Source organism: Mesoplodon densirostris, chromosome 5, assembly GCF_025265405.1.
Source record: "Mesoplodon densirostris isolate mMesDen1 chromosome 5, mMesDen1 primary haplotype, whole genome shotgun sequence".
NCBI lineage: Eukaryota > Metazoa > Chordata > Mammalia > Artiodactyla > Ziphiidae > Mesoplodon > Mesoplodon densirostris.
Genome location: NC_082665.1, coordinates 82,739,015 through 82,760,227, shown reverse-complemented (window position 1 = coordinate 82,760,227; position 21,213 = coordinate 82,739,015). Strand labels below are relative to the sequence as shown.

The following is a 21,213-nucleotide window of genomic DNA, read 5'->3' as shown; positions in this document are numbered from 1 at the left end:
ACAAATTAAAATAACAATGAGATACCACTAAAAACCTATTCAAATGGCCCAAACCTGGAAAACTGGCAACACCAAATGCTGTTAAGTATGTGGAGCAACAGGAACTCTCATTTACTCCTGGGAATGCAAAATGGTACGGCCACTTCAGAAGTCAGTCTGGCAGTTTCTCAGAAGGCTAAACATACTTTTACCATATGATCCAGCAATTCCACCCCTTAGTATTTACCCAAACGAGTTGAAAACATATGTCCGCACAAAAATCTCCACACAGATATTTAAAACAGCTTTATTCATAAGTGTCAAAACCTCGAAAAAAAGATATTATGCAATAATAAAAGGGTCAATTCACTAGGGAAATATAACAGCTATGAATATATATATACTTAATAACAGATTACTCAAATATATGAAACAATGACAGAATTGAAGGAAAAATACAGAGTAACACAACAAGAATAGATTTCAATAACCCACTTTCCACATGGATAGAACAACCAAACAGAAGATATCTATAAGTAAGCAGAAGACTTGAACAACACTGTAGATCAACTGCACCTCACAGACATATACAAAACACTCCACCCAACAGCAAAAGAATACACATTCTTCACAACTGTACATGGAACATTCCTGAAGGATAGATCACGTGTTAGGTCACAAAATAACTCTTAACAAATTTTAAAACACTGAAATTATACAAAGTATCTTTTCTGAGCACAATAAAAAGAAACTTGAATGAAACAAAAGCAGCAGAAAAACTGGGAAATTCATAAATATGTAAAAATTAAACAACATACTCTTGAAAAAAACCAATGGGTCAAAAAAGAAATCACAAGGGAAATTAGAAAATATCTTGAGAAAAAATGAAAATGAAAACACAACATGCCAAAACTTATGGGTTGCAACAAAAGCTGTCCTAACAGGGTAGTATATAGCAGGAAATGCCTATCTTTAAAAAAGGCCAGAAGTCTCAAACCAACAACCTACCTTTACAACTCAAAGAACTAAAAAAAGAACAAAATATAATAAAAGAAATAAAAAGGATTATGAAACTACTATGAACAATTATACACCAACCAATTAAATAACAGAAAAAATGAATAAATTTCTAAAAATATATAATTTACTATGACTAAATCATAAGGAAATAAGAAATCTGAAGCAAGGAGAATGAATCAGCAATAAAAAACCTCCCAACAAATAAAAGCTCAGGACCAGATAGCTTCACTGGAGAATTTTACCAAACATTTAAATAACAATGCCAATCCCTCTCAAAATTGAAGAGGAGGGAACACTTCCAAACTCATGTTATAAGCCATCATTATAACCCTGATACCGAAGACATACAACCATAACACAAGAAAATAAAACTAAAGATGAATATCCATGAGTAACATTGATACAAAAAGATCAACAAAACACTACCAAACCAAATTCAGCAGCACATTAAAACACTTATACAGCACAACCAAATGGGATTTATCCCTTGAATGAAAAGAACATTAAATATACAAAAATCAATAAATGCAATATACCACATTAACAGAATGGAGAACAAAAAAAAGACATGATTGGGACTCCCCTGGTGGCCCAGGGGTTAAGAATCCGCCTTCCAACGCAGGCAATGCGGGTTTGATCCCTGGTCGGGGAACTAAGATTCCACATGCCTCAGGGTAACTAAGCCCACAAACTCTAGAGCCCATGGGCCACAACTAGAGATCCTGCGCACCGCAACTACTGAGTTCACGCGCTCTGGAGCCCACGTGCCACAGCTAGAGAGCCCACGCGCCACAACTAGAGAGCCCACGTGCCCTGGAGCCTGCAGACCACAACTAGAGAGAAGCCCGCACACCACAACAAAAGATCCTGCGTGCCGCAACTAAGACCTGACACGGCCAAATAAATATTTTAAAAAACCAAAACACGTGATCATCTCAGCTGATGTAGAAAAAAATCATTTCATAAAGTTCAACACCTTTTCATGATAAAAACAGTCAACAAATTAGGAACAGAAGTACCCCAACATAAGAAAGGTCATATATAAAAGACCCAGGAAGGGACTTCCCTGGTGGCGCAGTGGTTAAGAATCCGCCTGCCAATGCAGGGGATGCGGGTTCAAGCCCTGGTCCGGGAAGATCCCACATGCTGTGGAGCAGCTAAGCCTGTGTGCCACAACTACTGAGCCTGCTCTCTAGAGCTTGTGCGCCACAACTATTGAGCCCGTGTGCCACAACTACTGAAGCCCGTGTGCCTAGAGCCCGTGCTCCGCGACAAGAGAAGCCACTGCAATGAGAAGCCTGCGCACCGCAACAAAGAGTAGCCCCCGCTCACCGCAACTAGAGAAAGCCCGTGCGCAGCAATGAAGACCCAGTGCAGCCAAAAATAAATAAATAAAATAAATAAATTTATAAAAAAAAAAGACCCAGGAATAACATCATACCCAACAGTGAAAAACTGAAAGATTTTCCCTCTAAATTCAGGAACAAGACAGATTCCCACACTCACCACTTCTACTCAACACAGTACTAGAATTCTTAGCCAGAGCAATTAGGCATGAAAAAGAAATAAACAGCATCCAAATTGGAAAGATACCTCTGTTCACAGATGACATGATCTTATATGTAGAAAATCCTAAGATTACACACAGACACACAATGTTAGAACTAATAAATTCAGAATCAACAGTCAAAAATAATTTGCATTTCTATATACTAACAATGAGCAATCTGAAAAGGAAATTAAGAAAACAATCCCACTTACAGTAACATTAAAAAAAAAAAAATTTAGGAATAAACTTAACCAAGGAAGCAGGAGTCTTAATACTGTTAAACCTTCGCAGGAGTCCATACTACCAAAGCTATCTACAGATTCAAAGCAATTCCTATCAAGACCCAAATGGCATTTTTTGCAGAAACAGAAAAAAAAAAACTCTGAAATTGATATGGAATCTCAAAGGACCAAAGTAGCCAAAACAATCTTGAGAAGGAACAAGACTGGAGGCCTCATACTTCCTGATTTCAAAATATATTACAAAGCTACAGTAATCAAAGTACGATATATGCATACAGACAGACATATAGACAAAGAGAACAGAAAAGAGAGCCCAAAAATAACCCTTGTGTATATGGTAAAATAATCTTCAACAATGGTGACAAGACTACACAATGGAGAAATGAGAGCCTTTTCAACAAATGTTGGGAAAACTGTATATTCACATGCGAAAGAATGAAGGTGGACCCTTTTCTTAACACCATATATAAATATTAACTCAAATGGATTAAAGAGCTAAGCATACCTAAAACTATAAAACTCCTAGAAGAAAGGGTAAAAGCATCATGACATTGAAATGGTCAATTATTGCTTGCATATGACACCAAAAGCACAGGTTTAAAAGAAAAATTAGATAAATGGGACTACATCAAACCTTAAAACTTCTGTACAGGAAACAATCAACAGAGTAAAAAGACAATCTATCAAATAGTAGAAAATATCTCCAAACCATAGCTCAGGTAAGGGGTTAATATACAGAATATATTTTAAAATCCCTACAACTCATAAACAAAAAAACAAATAACCAGATTAAAAATTGGTAAAAAAAAAAACTCAAATAAACATTTCTCCAAAGAAGATGTGTAAATGGCTGACAGGAATATGAAAAGATTCTCAACATTACTAAATCAACAGCAGAATGCAAATCAAAAACAAAGATACCACATTATACCTGTTAGGATGTGACTATCAAAAAAAAAGAAAAATTAAGTGTTGGCAAGTATGTGAAGAAATTGGAACCCTTGTGCACTGTTGGTTAGATTGTAAAATAGTGCAAGCAGCTATGCAAACAGTATGGAGGTTCCTCAAAAAATTAAAAATAGAACTACCATAGGGATTCAGCAATCCCACTTCTGAATATATAACCAAAAAGAACTGAAAGCAGGATATTGAAGAAATATTGGCACACCCATCTGCACTGCAGCATTATTCACTATATCCAAGATGTGGAAACAATTTAAGTGTCCATCAGTGGATAAACACATAAAGAAAATGTGGTATATACGAAAATGGAATAATATTCAGCCTTGAAAAAGATGGAAATCCTGTCCTGTGTTATAATATAGATGAAACTTGGGCCATTATGCTAAGTGAAATAAGAAAATAAAAAAAGACAAAACACTGCACGATCCCACTTATATATGAGTTGTCTGATGCAATCAAACTCATAGAAACAAAGTAGAATGGTGATTGCCAAGACAGGGGAGGAGGGGGAAACTGGGAGTTGTTGTTCCAAGGGTTTAGAATTTCTGTCACAGAAGATGAAAGAGTTCTAGAAATATTCTGTACAACAGTGTGCATACAGATAACAATACTAAAATATACCTTGAAAATTTGTTTAAAATTATAATTTATGTGTTTTTTACAATTAAAAAAATCATTTGAATGCACCATAGATATAAACAAAAAAGCTAAAATTATAAATGCAAATTAAAACCATGAAATGGCACTACAAGCCCCCCACTTTGGCTAAAATTAATAAGACTAACACACCAAGTGTGGGTGAATCTGTAAGTAACTAGAACTCATATACATTTTTGGTGGGAATATAAAATGATACAGCCATAAAAAATCATTTGGAAAGCTATTTTTTTTCTTATAAAACTAAAACAGACACCTACACAATGACTCAGAAGTTCCATTACTAGATTTTCACTTAAGAGAAATGAATATAGATATCCACAAAAAAGACGTGTAAAAGAAATGTTTATAGTAGCTTTATTCATAATAGCCCAACCCAGAAATAGCCCAGGAGTCCATAACAAGAAAAAAATCAACTGTGGTAGTTCACTACTAGCAATAAACAGGAATGAAGTAATGATATGTACATCAAAGCATTATGCTTACTGTAAGAAGCCACACGTAAAATATCACTACTATGTAAAATACCACTACTATGTGATTATATATACATAAAATTCTAGAAAAAAAGTAACATATCCATACAATAGAATACTATTCAACAATAAAAAGGAATGAACTACTGACATACACAACAACATGAATGAATCTCAAAATGTATCATGCTGAATAAAAATTTTTAACACTCATGAAAACTAATCTACAGTAGAAAAAAAGTCAAAACAGTGGTTACCTCTAAGGAGAATGTAAGCAAGAATTAATTGTCAAAAATTATAAGGGAACTTTCTGGGGTAATGGTAATATATTTTGGAAGGTATATACATGCATCAAAACACAGCAAGTGTATGCTTAGAATTTGTGCATTTCAATGTATATAAATTTTGCCTCAAAGAAAAATGTCAAAGTTTTGTTTTCAAAAGGAAAAATTTAGGGACTTCCCTGGTGGCACGGTGGTTAAGAATCCACCTGCCAATGCAGGAGACACAGGTTTGATCCCTGGTCTGGGAAGATCCCACATGCTGCGGAGCAACTAAGCCCTTGTGCCACAACTACTGAGCCTGTGCTCTAGAGCCCACAAGCCACAACTACTGAAGCCTGTGCACCTAGAGCCTGTGCTCCGCAACAAGAGAAGCCACCGCAATGAGAAGTCCGTGCACTGCAACAACGAGTAGCCCTGCTCGCCATGACTACAGAAAAGCCCACACGTGGCAATAAGACCCAACACAGCCAAATATAAATAAGTAAATAATTTTTTTAAAAAAAGAAAAATTTATAAAGGAATACTGAACTCTACTTACTCATAAGTATGCAGAAGTATTTAAGGGGAAAGCCTACTGATGCCTGAAACTGGAAATGCATCAAAAAATTAGGATAAATTAATGGATAGTGAGAGAAATAGATAAATGGATAGATATGTGATAAAGTAAATAAAATGGTAATGGTAATATCTAGGTGGTGGATATATGGGTCTTCACTGTAAAACTCAATTTTGCTGTATGCTTGAAATTTCTCATAAAAATATGTTGAAATAAACTAAGGGATATATTTAAAGCAGTGATTAAAAGAACATCCATACACTTAAACACTCTTATCAATAGAAATGAAATACAAATATACATAAATTAGCAGCTCAAAACACTTGAAAAAGAATAATAAAGTACACCAAAGAAAGCACAAAGCAGAAAAGAAGGATAAAAGCAGAAATTAATAAGGTAGAAAATGGAGAAAAAGATCTAAATAATAAATCAAAATGATTTCTTTTACATTAACAAAATAGATAATCAACCATCCAACTTAATAAAGCAAAGGAGAAAGCATAGGTAAACAACATAATAAATGACAAGAGAAAAATAAGCATTGAAACAGAAGAAAAAATGTTTAAACCATAAGAAACTACTTTGCAGACTTATAGGCAAATAAATTTCAAAATATAGATTAAATAGGTAATATACTAGAAAAATAGTTTACCAAAATTAAACCTATGAGAAATATAAAGTTTAAATTGACCAATTTCTGTTGAAGAAACAAAGTTATCAATGCACCATTCAACAAAAAAAGCACCAGGCCCAGATGGTTTCACAAATCTACCAAAACTCTGAATACCAGACAATCCCAATGCTCCACAAATAGTTCCAGAGCATTAAAAATGAAGGAAAACTTACCAAATCTTTGTATGAAGCAAGAATAATGATAAGAGAATAACTGATAAACATGATGTAAAAAAAATACCAACATCACGTATGACTATAAAAGTACTAAACTTAAAAATTAGTGAACAGAATCCCACATCAAGAAAATACTACACCAAGACCAATTGAGATTTATTCCAGAAAAGCAAGATTAGTTCCTTAATAGATCTAAGGGAAAAAAACAAAACAAAACTTGATTCTATCCACAGATGATGAAAAAGCCTTCAACAAAATTCAATATCCATTCCTGGAAAAAAACAAAAACAAAGTGATAGATCCTCTCTTAACATAACAAAATATATATACTGTAGCCCCAGAGCCAGTATATTTCTTCATAAGGAAACACTAGGAGCTTTTATACTAAAATCAGGAAAAAGACAAGGATATATATCACCTCCACTGGTATTCAATATTTTATTGGAAGTAAAAGCCAATGCAATTAGATGAGAGAAAGCAAACAGAAGAATAAAAATTGGAAAGAAGTAAAACTATTTCTATTTGCAGACAACATGATAGTGTATCTGATAAGCCATAGAGAATCAATGCTAAAACTCAAGCAATAACAGAATTGAGTAAGGCATCAGGGTATAAAATTAACATAATCCATACTACCAAACATAATATACATATTCAATGCAATCTCTATCAAAATTCCAATGGCATTTTCACAGAATTAGAACAAACAATCCTAAAATTTGTATGGACCACAAAAGACACCAAACAGCCAAAACAATCTTGAGAAAAAAGAAAAAGCTGGAGGAATCATGCTTCCTGATTTCAATCTATATTACAAAGCATTCAAAACAATATGGTTTCGGCATAAAAACAGACACATAGATCAATGGAACAGATTAGAGAGCTCAGAAATAAACCCATGTGCATATCATCAATTAATTTACATCAAAGAAGTCAAGACTACAATGAGGAAATACTCTCTTCAATAAATGGTGTTGAGAAAGCTGGATAGTTATGTGTAAAAGAATGAAACTGGGCCACTATCTTACACCATACACAAAAATGAACTCAAAATGGATTTAAGACTTAAACATAAGACCTGAAACCACAAAACTCCTAGAATAAAACATAGGGGAAAATATTCTTGACCTAAGTCTTGGCAATGGTTTTTGGGAATAGACAACAAAAGCAAAAATCAACAAATATGGCTACATTAAATGAAAAGGTTTCTGCACAGCAAAGGAAGCTATCAATAAAATGAAAAGACAATGTACTGAATGGGAGAAGATATGTGTAAATCACATACCTAGTAACAAATTAATATCCAAAATACAGATGACTCTTGAAGAACTCAGGGGTTGGGGTATCAACTCCTCCCTCCCCGCCACAGTCAAAAATCCTCATATAACTTTCAACCCTCCACATCCCCAGATCCACATCCACAGATTCAACCAAACTCAACAGTGTAGTACCGCAGTACATATGTATTGGGAAAAAATGACGTATAAGTGGACCCTTGCAGTTCAAACCGGTGTTGTTCAAGGGTCAACTGTATATAAGAAACTCATACGGTGCTTGCTTCAGCAGCACATATACTAAAACTGGAATGATACAGAGAAGACTAGCATGGTCTCTGCACAAGGATGACACGCAAATTTGTGAAGCGTTCCATATTTTTACAGTACTACAAAGCTACAGTAATCAAAGCAGTATGGTATTGGGACAAAAGCAGGCATATGGATCAATGGAACAGAATAGAGAGCCCAGAAATAAACCCACACACCTACAGTCAATTAATCTTCAACAACGGAGGCAAGAATATAAAATGGGAAAAAGACAGTCTCTTCAGCAAGTAGTGCTGGGAAAGCTGGACAGCTGCATGTAAGTCAATGAAGTTAGAACACGCCCTCACAACATGCACAAAAAAAAAAAAAAAACTCAAAATGGCTTAAAGACTTAAACACAGACATGATACCATAAAACTCCTAGAAAAGAGCACAGGCAAAACATTCTCTGACATAAATCATACCAATGTTTTCTTAGGGCAGTCTCCTAAGGTAATAGAAATAAACAAATGGAACCTAATCAAACTTACAAGCTTTTGCATGGCAAAGGAAACCATTAAAGAAAAAAAAAAAGAAAGAAAAGACAACCTGCTGAATGGGAGAAAATATCTGCAAATGATGCGACAGACAAGGGCTTAATCTCCAAAGTATACAAACAGCTCATACAACAACAAAACAAACAACCCAATCAAAAAATGGGCAGAAGACCTTAATAGACATTTCTCCAAATAAGACATACAGATGGCCAGTAGGCACATGAAAAGATGCTCAACATCACTCATTATTAGAGAAATGCCAATCAAAACTACAGTGAGGTACCACCTCACACCAGTCCGAATGGCCATCATTAAAAAGTCTACAAATAACAAATATTGAAGAGGGTGTGGAGAAAAGCTAACCTTCCTACACTGCTGGTGGGAATGTAAGTTGGTACAGCCACTATGGAAAACAGTGTGAAGGTTCCTCAGAAAACTAAAAATAGAATTACCATATGATTCAGCAATCCAACTCCTGGGAATATACCCAGACTAAACTACAATTCAAAAAGACACATGAGCCCCTATGTTCATAGCAGCACTGTTCACAATAGCCAAGACATGGAAACTACCTAAATGTCCATCAACAGATGAATGGATAAAGAAGATGTGGTACATGTATACAATGGAATACTACTCAGCCATAAAAAAGAATGAAATAATGCCATTTGCAGCAACATGGATGCAACTAGAGATTATCATACTAAGTAAAGTAAGTCAGAAAGAGAAAGACAAATACTGTATGATATCATGTATATGTGGAATCTAGAATATGGCACAAATGAAACTCTCTGCAAAACAGAAGCAGACTCATAGAGAACAGACTTGTGATTGCCAAAGGGGAGGTGGGGAGGGAGAGGAATGGATTGGGAGTTTGGGGTTGGTAGATGCAAACTATTACATTTAGAATGGATAAACAACAAAGTCCTAATGTATAGCACAGGAAACTATACTCAATATCCTGTGATAAACCATAATGGAAAAGAATATAAAAAAAAGCATGTCTATATGAGTATAAACTGAGTCACTCTGCTGTACAGCAGAGATTGGCACAGCATTGTAAATCAACTATACTTCAATTTTTTTAAAAAAGAGGGGGAAAAAAGAAAAAAAAACTCATATAACTCAATAGCAAAAAACAAGCAATCCAATTAAAAAAGGGACAGAAGATCTGGACAAAGAGTTTTCAAAAGACGACATACAATGCAATCCCTATCAAAATACACATGACATTTTTCACAAAACTAGAACAAATAATTCTAAAATTTGTATGGAAACACAAAAGACCCCAAAGAGCCAAAATAATTTTGAGAAAGAAGAACAAAGAAGAAGGTATTACGCTCCCTGCTTTCAAACTGTACTACAAAGCAAAAGTAACCAAAACAGTATGGTACTAGCAAAAAAACAGACACATAGCTCAATGGAACAGTATACACAGCCCAGAAATGAACCCACGCTTAACATGGGTAATTAATCTACAACAAAGAAGGTAAGAACATACAATAGGGAAAAGACAATCTCTTCAATAAATGGTGCTAGGAAAACTGGACAATTACATGCAAAAGAATCAAACTGGACTCCTTTTTCACACCATACACAAACATACACTCAAAATAGATTAAAGACTTAAATTTAAGATTTGAAACCATACAACTTTTAGAAGAAAATGGCAGTATGCTCTTCAACATTGGTCTTAGCAATATTTTTTGGACACATCTCCTTAAGCAAGGGAAACAAAAGCAAAAATAAACAAATGGGACTATATCAAACCAAAAAGCTTTTGCATAGTGAAGGAAACTATCAACAAAACCAAAAGGCAGCCTACTGAATGGCAGAAGATATTTGCAAATGATATATCTGATAATGGGTTAATATCCAAAATATACAATGAACTCATACAACTCAACATCAAAAAAACAAATAACCGATTATAAAATGAGCTGAGGACCTGAACAGACATTTTTCCAAAGAAAACATACAGATGACCAACAGCCACATGACAAGATGTTCAACATCACTAATCATGAGGAAAATGCAAATTAGAACAACAATGAGATATCACCTCACACCTGTCAGAATGGCTATTATCAAAAAGACAACAAATAACAAGTGTTAGCAAAGATGTAGAGAAAAGGGAACCTTTGTGCACTGTTGGTGGGAATGTAAATTGATACAGGCACTATGGGAAATGGTATGGAGGTTCCTCAAAAAAATTAAAAATAGAACTACCATACAATCCAGCAATTCCACTTTTGGGTATTTTCCCAAGAAAACAAAAACACTAATTTAAAAAGATATATGCACCCCTTTGTTCACTGCAGCATTATTTACAATAGCCAACATGGAAGCAACCTAAGTGTCCATGGATAAATGAATGAATAAAGATGTCATACATATATATAATGGACTATTCCTTAGCCATAAAAAAGAATGAAATCTTGCCATTTGTAACAACCTGGACCTAAAGGGTATTATGCTAAGTGAAATAAGTCAGACCGAAAAAGACAAATTCCATACGATTTCACTTATATGTGAAACCTAAAAAACAAAACAAATGAACAGACATAACAAAACAGAAACAGATTCACATACAACCAACCCTCTGATGGTTGCTAGGGGGAGGGGGTTGTGGGGGATGAGTGAAATAGGTGAGGGAGATTAACAGGAACAAACTTCCAGTTACAAAATAAGTCAAGGAACTATAACAGTACAGCATAAGAAATATAATCAGTAATATTGTTATAACTTTGTATGGTGACAGACCTAGACTTACTGTGGTGATCATTTTGTATAAAATGTATAAAATGATATAACACATAAAAATATCACTATGTTTTACACTTGAAACTAATATAATATTGTAAGTCAATTATACTTCAAGTAAAATAAAACTAATCATAATTAGTAAAAAATAAATAAATTTCAATTAAAAAATAAAATCAAATAAAAAATAAAAATGACATTCTGTCACTAAGGCTGTGAGGAAACAGAACTCTCTTACATTACTGAGAGGAATTCAGCAATTTCCAACAAAATCACAAACTTATTTACCTTTTGATTCAGCAATCCCACTTCTAGGAATTTCCCCTGAAGATACACCTCCAACAATACAAAAATAATCAAGCACCAGGTTATTCATGACAGCTTTTTAGTAACTGTAAAATTTTGGCACTGTCTTTAAGGTCCATACCTAGGAAACTGGCTAAACAAATCATGATACATTCACACAATGAAGTACAATAAGCAGCTATAAAAAATGAGTAAGAGTACTATTAATTGATATAGTGATTTCCAAGATATATTAGTAAATAGAAAAAGCAAAGTTCAAAGAGTATCTATAGTATGCCATAGATATAACCACTACTTTGTTTAAAAAGAAACGGAGGAAAGCTAAAACACAAACTAATAGGATTAGTTCTAGGAGGTGGTTAGGAAAAGGATAGAAGGTATAAAGGGGCATGATACTTCTCCGTGCACACCTTTTATAGTGCTGTCTTTTGGAACCATGTTAATGTTTCACATACTAAAATAAAGGCGGGGGGACCAAAAAGTAAATACAATTTAAAAACTTAGGGGATAAAAAAATTTTAAATGAAATATAAACAGAAACAAATGAACCTAACTCTTCAAAGAAACTAACCATAATAAAGTGGAGAGGAGAACCAAATACCCCAGAGTAGAGATAAAAAGAACCATAAAAAATATGTGACTCTGTAAGTTTGTTTTTCAAAGTGGTACATATCAGCAATTTTGTAACTACTTTCTGTGTATCCTAGAATTGAGGAAAAAAGTAAATATACTGTGAATAATAGTAGGTTTCTTACTGTTGTAAAAGGAAGTGACATGATACATGTCACAACTTGAGTACTTCAAGAAGAATACAGAAACTATACTAAAAAGCATAATCATCAAATTACTCTATAACTTATCCACGGAACTTGCAGCAACTTCACACATTTGATTTCCCTCCTTCTGCCATCCCTCAAAACATGCTTCATCTTGTTTTTTAGACATGTAACAACAAAGTTTTGTGAAAGTATTTGACTTTGCATGACTGAAATCACTTTGCTATTAAAAAGCACAGAGATCATTAACAACATACCTGTAAATTTAGAATCACATAGTACTTTTTCTTTGAAAAACTCACTACAGTTAACCCTTGAACAACATGGGTTTGAACTGTGAGGGTCCATTTATACGTGGATTTTTTTTCAATAAATACTGCAGTACTGAACTTATGGTTACCAGGGAAAAGGTGGGGGGAAGGAATAGTTAGGAAGTTTGGGACTGACATGTACACACTGCTATATTTAAAATGGATAACCAACAAGGACCTACTGTATAGCACAGGAAACTCTGCTCAATATTATATAACAACCTAAATGGGAAAAGAATTTGAGAAAGAACAGATACATGTAGATGTATAACTGAATCACTTTACTGTACACCTGAAACTAACACAACGTTGTCCATCAACTATACTCCAAGGGCTTCCCTGGTGGAGTAGTGGTTAAGAATCCACCTGCCAATGCAGGGGACACAGGTTCAAGCTCTGGTTTGGGAAGATCCCACATGCCGCGGAGCAACTAGGCCCGTGAGCCACAATTACTGAGCCTGTGCGTCTGGAGCCTGTGCTCCACAAGAGAGGTCGCGATAGTGAAAGGCCCACGCAGGGCGATGAAGAGTGGCCCCCACTTGCCGCAACCAGAGAAAGCCCTTGCACAGAAACGAAGACCCAACACAGCCAAAAATAAATAAATAAAATTAAAAAAAAAAGAATCCACCTGCCAATGCGGGGGACACGGGTTCAAGCCCTGGTCCGGGAATATCCCACATGCCACGGAGCAACTAAGCCCGTGCACTACAACTACTGAGTCTGCGCTCTACAGCCCGTGAGCCACAACTACTGAGCCCACGTGACACAACTACTGAAGCCCGCACACCTAGAGCCCATGCTGTTCAACAAAAGCCACCAATATGAGAAGCCCACACACAGCAACGAAGAGTATCCCCTGCTCGCCACAACTAGAGAAAGCCCGCTCACAACAATGAAGACCCAATGCAGCCAAAAATAAAATTAATAAACAAAAAAATGAAAAAATAAAACTATACTCCAATGTAAAATAAAAACTTAAAAAAAGGGATGTCCCTGGTGGTGCAGTGTTAAGAATCCGCCTGCCAGTGCAGGGGACATTGGTTCAAGCACTGGTCCGGGAAGATCCCACATGTCATGGAGCAAATAAGCCCGTGCACCACAACTATTGAGCCTGTGCTCTAGAGCATGCAAGTGACAACTACTGAGCATGCGAGCCACAACTACTGAAGCCCACGTGCCTAGAGCCCGTGCTCTGCAACAAGAGAAGCCGCAGCAACAAGAAGCCCGCGAACCACGTGAACAGTAGCCCCCGCTCTCCGCAACTAGAGAAAGACCACGCACAATAACGAAGACCCAACACAGCCATAAATAAATAAATAAATAAATAAATAAATAAAAACTTTAAAGAAAATATGACAATACTACACGATCCACAGTTGGTTGGATATGTAGATCCGGAACCGTGGATACGGAAGGCCAACTATGGGACCTGAGAATCCTCAGATTTGGGTACCTGCAGCAGGTCCTGGAATCAATCCCCTGCACATATTAAGGAACGAATGTACTTACAACTTCTTTACTTAAATTAAAGTCTTAATTAACTAAACTGTTCAAAGAATGAGTTGTTCAATTTTCTTCTTAAACCAAGATTAACCTAGAAACTCTTTAGTTTGAACATTTTGAAGAATAAATTCCTAAAATACATTACCAAAATAATGTTGTGTATAAAACATGGATAAAGTATTTTCTCAAAATTTAGGACTTTTCAGTGTCTCCAGATTATTTAGTTATTGCAGTTAAATGCAGAAGTGTCGATGCAAGAGGCTGAGAAGTTGCTGTCTTGAATAAACCTCTGAACTTGCTTCCTCATATACAAAATGAAGGTATTACCCTGCATGACAGCCTGACAGTTACAAAACTCAAAACATTTAGTAAAATGCATGTGTGCTGGATAATTTGTTGCTGACTAGATGTCCACTGCCATTCCTTTTAAAGTCTTCCTTGCACTGCAAAAGAGAAGAAATTAACGTCTCCAGATTCCCCTCTGGAGGAAGTAATAGGTAGATACTTGGGTAGAGAAGCAGCTTCCTGGTAAGTAGTTTCTTGAGAACCACACACTTTGGTGCTACAAACCCAGAGTTCTTAAGATTTCCAGTGACTTCTAAGAAAAGAAGCAGCTTCCACGCTTAGGCTAAAATAATCAGTGATAGCTTCCCTAATTCCCTGAGCTCCTCCAAAGGTTACATAAGCCTTTAATTCCCCATCTTAAAACCTTGATGCTTGGAATTGAGTGACTTGTATTTTCCTAATCAAAATGTCATTGACTTATAAAGTGTGTACGAAAGTACTCTACAAAATGTAAAAGACCATACAAAAGCATGGATTATTATTTCTACTCTCACTGACAGGAAATTTTCAACTGAAGTTGTTTTCTGGTAATCAGCTTCTACAAGCAAGGCATTATGTTAGATACCAAGAGATTGCCCTGCAAGAGTTTACAATATATGAGAATAACAAAAACATAGTATTCATAATGTAACTGTTACAAATCAGGAATCAACTGTGATGGTGGGTCAGAGAAAGGATGGATTAAATTTGACTTGGGAGTGGAAAGGTAAAAATCAAAAAAGGATTTAAGGAAGAAGAAAATTAGAGATTAAATAGAACTGAACACTAAAGGGTAGGAAAACTTCTCAAAGTAGAGATAATATAAGAAACTGGAAGAAAGAGCATGCTCAAAGAAACAAAGCTAGCAACTCAGAGACATAGATGGAGAACAAAAGGAATGTAACACAGAATGGCTTGCATGTATGTTGTGTGTACAAAGGAGAGGAGGCTGAGGCCAAATAATACAAGGCCAGAAAATTTAAACATTTGGACTTACTCCTATTATCCAACTTCAGATTCAGAGAGATTTATAGAATTTTATGCCCAGATAATAAAATCAGGCTGCTAATTTACCCCCACAACTAGAGCCTAATAGAATGAAAAACTAAACAGAGAAAAGAAACTGATCTTCCTAAAATGCTGTTTTTATCCGAGCACTCTTCTTCTCAAAAACCTTCAATAACTTCTGAATACCTGCTTCTATCAAGTCTCTCCATACCATGGTCCCCATCCGATTCAACCATATTTTCTAGCATTATCCAAAACATACAACCCTCTCCAGATAGGCTATGCTCTGTATTATTTGCCCTTGAGCACAGCCAGAAAATGCAGGTGGAGTGACATCACGTCTGCTCAGGCTCCTATAACAAAATACCAGGGCCTCCCTGGTGGCGCAGTGGTTGAGAGTCCGCCTGCCGATGCAGGGGATACGGGTTCGTGCCCCGGTCTGGGAGGATCCCATATGCCGCGGAGCGGCTGGGCCTGTGGGCCATGGCCGCTGAGCCTGCGCATCCGGAGCCTGTGCTCCGCAACGGGGGAGGCCACAACAGTGAGAGGCCCGCATACCACAAAAAGAAAAAAAACAAAAAAAAAACAAAATACCATAGACTGGGCAGCTTAAACAACAGAAACATATTTCTCACAGAGGTTATAAAGTCAAAGATCAATATGCCAGCTGACTGGTTCCTGATAAGAGCTCTCTTCCTGGTTTATAGATGGCCACTTTTTCACTGTGTCCTCACATGGCCTTTCCTCTGAGTATGTGCTCAAAGAGAGAGAAAGATCTCTCTCTCTCTTCTTATAAGGCCACTAGCCTTATTGGATTAGGACCTCACCCTTTTGACCTTATTTAACTTTAATTGCCTCCATAGAGACACTATCTCCAAATACAGTTTCACTGGGGCTTGGGACTTCAATATATGAACTTAGGGGGAACACAAACATTCACTCCATAACACACTGGGTTATTTCTGAGGCTAGACCTTAAGAGATTTTGCAACTTCTGTTCTTCTTGAAATACTTCCTCTATCATGTGAAAAAGCCCAGCCATTCCTACTGGAGGATGAGAAGCCACAGGGAAACTAAGGGACCCCCAGCCAACAGCCAATAGCCAGCACCAAATGCCAGATACTGTATGACACCACACTGGACCATCCAGTTTCAGTCAAGCTATCAGATAACTAGAACCACATAAGTGACCCCAGATGAGACTAGCAGAAGAACTGCTAGCTAAGCTCAGTCAAAACTGTAAATTATGAAAAAAGAAATGATTATTGCTTTAAGTCACTAAATTTTGGGACAGTGTGTTACAAAGCAAGAAATATCTGATATGGCATACCTTCTTGTTCTGCTTTTTGACCTAGACCTCTGAACTCTATAGGATTTCCCTCGACCCCTTGAACGACTTCGACTTCGTTTTCTTCTAGAGCCATAAGAAGAGCTACTGCTCGATCGATGCCTGCGCCTGAAATAAAATATAATCAAATATTACTTGCCTCCCAAATATTATCAGATACTAATATGGTATGAGAACTATACCAGTTTGTATCTTCCCATCTACAAAGAATAGACAAAGGATGAAGACCCATGCACTGGGCCTGGGGGAAAACAAAACAAAACAAAACCCTTTGGGGGTTGAGACTCATAAATATATAACCACAAAGAGAAAAGTGTTTTATCCAGAAAAATTAAAAGCACAGAAACATACGAACTCTAAAGAATGTTACTCTCACTACTACATAAGTAAAATTATGAAAGTCACCTTCTATCATAAGAATGCGAGCGAGGCTGAAGATCTCTGGACCAAGATCTTGACTTTGACCTTGATTTCCTTCCACCTTTCTTTCGGCTGTATGTTCTACTATCTGAAGAACTACTTGAAGAAGACCGTCTACGGTGTTTCTTTTTTCTCTTGCTTCTGCTTTCTTCTTCAGTATCAGATGATCGGCGTCCCATTTCTACAGGTTTAAATTCAAAGAAAATTATTTCTAACATAATGGCACAATGGATGAAATTCAATACAGGAATTTTTTTAACTATGTAAAAATTCAAGGGCTTCCCTGGTGGCGCAGTGGTTGAGAGTCCGCCTGCCGATGCAGGGGACACAGGTTCGTGCCCCGGTCCGGGAAGATCCCACAGAGCGGAGCGGCTGGGCCCGTGAGCCACGGCCGCTGAGCCTGCGCGTCCGGAGCCTGTGCTCCGCAATGGGAGAGGCCACAACAGTGAGAGGCCCACGTACCTCAAAAAAAAAAAAAAAAAAAAATTTAACTGTCTTACTTAAAGTAAAATTTTAAATGTACAAGTCTTCTTAACAAGACGAGAAACAGCTCTAGTACAGTCTTCTAGCTCTATCAGTTAACTGTTTTTACAATTTATGAACAATGTAAACTTGTCCTAAATTTTTTCAATGTTTCCTAGAAAGAGTCAGCCCTGAGGACAGTTCATTATAACAATTTCCTCATAATTTAAGTTGCATTTATTGTTAATTATATGATATTTGGTTTAGGGATCAACTTCCTATATTCTCATATTTCCCTAAAGATAAAAGATATTTTATTATCTTTTAGAGTTACATTTTTCTAACTGAAAATTCTAAAATTTTAAATGGATAAGACCTCACTGGAGGACTTCCCTGGTGGCACAGTGGTTAAGACTCCATGCTACCAATTCAGGGGGCCCAGGTTCAATCCCTGTTCCAGGAACTAGATCCCACATGCATGCTGCAACTAAGAATTAGCATGCCACAACTAAGAATCAGCATGCCACAACTAAGGAGCCAGCGAGCCACAACTAAGGAGCCCATGAGCTGCAACTAAGGAGTTTGCCTGCCACAACTAAGAAGCCTGCCTCCCACAACTAAGACCGATGCAACCAAATAAATAAACATATTTTTTAAAAAAAGACCTCATTAACCATCAACAATGTACAAACTGGGACTTCCCTGGTGGTGCAGTGGTTAAGAATCCGCCTGCCAATGAAGGGGACACGGGTTTGAGCCCTGGTCCGGAAAGATCCCTCATGTGACAGAGCAACTAAGCCCGTGCGCCAAAACTACTGAGCCTGCGCTCTAGAGCCCGTGAGCCACAACTACTGAGACCGCATGCCACAACTACTGAAGTCTGCGCACCTAGAGACCGTGCTCCACAACAGAAGAAGCCACTGCAATGAGAAGCCTGCGCACCACAACAGAGAGTAGCCCTCACTTGCTGCAACGAGAGAAAGCCCACGCACAGCAACGAAGACCCAACGCAGCCAAAGATAAATAAATAAAAGTTAAATAAATTTTTTAAAAAACCAAACTGAATCAACGTCACTTGTGAAATTTGAGGGAGGAAATGTTAAATAATGTACCAAAGTTGATGAAGTACTGTTAACTAAAGTACCAAAAATGAAGCCAACTCTTTACACTACTATCTATATAAAGTGGTAATATAATCCTTCCAGAAAGCAATTAAGCAATTTAAATAAAGAGTCATAAAAATGTTGCTGGGGGGCCTCCCTGGTGGCGCAGTGGTTGAGAGTCCGCCTGCCGATGCAGGGGACACGGGTTCGTGCCCCGATCCCGGAGGATCCCACATGCCGCGGAGCGGCTGGGCCCGCGAGCCATGGCCGCGGAGCCTGTGTGTCCGGAGCCTGTGCTCCGCAACGGGAGAGGCCACAGCAGTGAGAGGCCCGCGTACAGCAAAAAAAAAAAAAAAAAAAAAATGTTGCTGGGCTTCCCTGATGGCGCAGTGGTTGAGGGTCCGTCTGCCAATGCAGGGGACACAGGTTCGTGCCCCGGTCCGGGAAGATCCCACATGCCGTGGAGCGGCTGGGCCCATGAGCCATGGCCGCTGAGCCTGCGCGTCTGGAGCCTGTGCTCCACAACGGGAGAGGCCACAACAGTGAGAGGGCCGCGTACCGAAAAAAAAAAAAAATGTTGCTGCTTTTCTGACAAAGCAATCCTGTTTCTAGGAATATATCTGGAAAGTTTTTCTTAAAAGATATATTCATGAAGATATTCATTATAGCATTATTTAAAACTGCATGTACAGAGACTATAATTTAAGAAACTATGTATAAATAAGTAAGAGCAAAAATGAAGACAACTGATAATATTTAAGTGAGGAAACTGGGTAAATTTTCTCTTTTTTAATTATATTCTATATGGCTATGGTATATTTGTATATTTGGTATACAAAAGAAAAAAATTACAGAAATAGAATATAAGGTTTTTATATTTAGGCATTAACTTAGCTTATAAGAAGCTTACTTGTCTTACTTTTAAGTTATATTTCCATACACAATTTTATTTTTTTACTAAAATATTAGCTATCTTTCAATGTCACATAAAAGCAAGATCCATCTTATATAATAGTTAGGATAAATACTTCATGGATCAGATAAACAAAAATCTCACACTTTCCTTTAATATTTACTCAAATTAAGTTAAATATCATTACTCTAAAGAAAGCAATATGGGCTTCCCTGGTGGCGCAGTGGTTGAGAGTCCGCCTGCCGATGCAGGGGACACGGGTTCGTGCCCCGGTCTGGGAAGATCCCACATGCCGTGGAGCGGCTGGGCCCGTGAGCCTGCGCGTCCGGAGCCTGTGCTCCGCAACGGGAGAGGCCACAACAGTGAGAGGCCCACATACTGAAAAAAAAAAAAAAAAAAGCAATACATTAAATTACAACTTTGCTTTCAGAACCAGGTGAGCCATCACTTCCCTGACTGTAATGCAATACAAGTTGAAAAATCACTATTATAACTCAATTCAAGACTTAAAGCTATTTACCTGGAGCCAGAATTAGACTTTAAATATAGTTCTGAACCTCAAAGTTGTTCACATTTCTAACATTTCACAGTTCAACAAAACAATGGGAAAACTTGGTTTTGAAATGTTCAGTAAACCACTAGCATATCTAAGCCAGTTTCCTCACTGAAAACAAAAGTGCACTGCATATAAGATCACCATGATCCTTTCCAGCTTTCAAAATACTATGATTAGGAAATCCTACATATACATATAGTATATATGTACATATATACATATATATATTTAAATGTGTGTATATAATATCCATTTACATATTTATATCCATATATCTATTATATACCATATGTAACCACACATCTCTGTGTCTGTGTATTTTCATTAAGAAATTTGTACATAATTGAGTAATAGTGATCATTTAACTGTTCTTATTTCCTGTCTCTTTCTTTCTTTCTTGGTTTCACCTTTAAACAGTTAAGAATTTTCTTTACCCACAAATAACCATATAAATTAAGATGAGTTTTTATTTATTATCTGGTTTAACAAATACTAAAATTAGAGTAAAAGATAAAAAAGCATAAATGCACAAGGATAAAGAGACCAGAGGAGAAAACAACAGGAACAGTAGACAAGATATGTCAACAAATTTTTAGTAAATGAAAAACAGATGCAGGATTTAGAGCTAAGAAAGCTGAACATCAAGCAACTGCAGAGAGTTCCAACAGGAGAAAAGCCAATTCACATAGCAAAAATCAGAAAGGATCAGGAATTCGAGACACCAGATACCACAGCAGGCACAATGAGACACAGAACTAAAAAACA

General features: G+C 36.9%; 1 protein-coding gene and 1 non-coding gene across 4 annotated transcripts in view; one reads left to right on the top strand and one right to left on the bottom strand.

Moving 5' to 3' along the window:
• Window positions 1–21,213, bottom strand: part of RSRC1 (arginine and serine rich coiled-coil 1) — a 449,373-nt gene that overhangs the window by 421,528 nt on the left and 6,632 nt on the right. For all 3 annotated transcript variants that reach the window (XM_060099069.1, XM_060099068.1, XM_060099067.1), the window contains 2 exons: window positions 17,400–17,595; window positions 16,977–17,102 (listed from right to left, as the gene is read on the bottom strand). In XM_060099069.1, the coding sequence (XP_059955052.1) occupies window positions 16,977–17,102; window positions 17,400–17,593 (320 nt within the window). In that variant the 5' untranslated portion in view covers window positions 17,594–17,595. The remainder of the gene's footprint in view (window positions 1–16,976; window positions 17,103–17,399; window positions 17,596–21,213) is intronic.
• Window positions 8,126–8,232, top strand: LOC132491510 (U6 spliceosomal RNA). Its single transcript, XR_009532720.1, has one exon. It is a non-coding gene; the product is annotated as a U6 spliceosomal RNA (small nuclear RNA).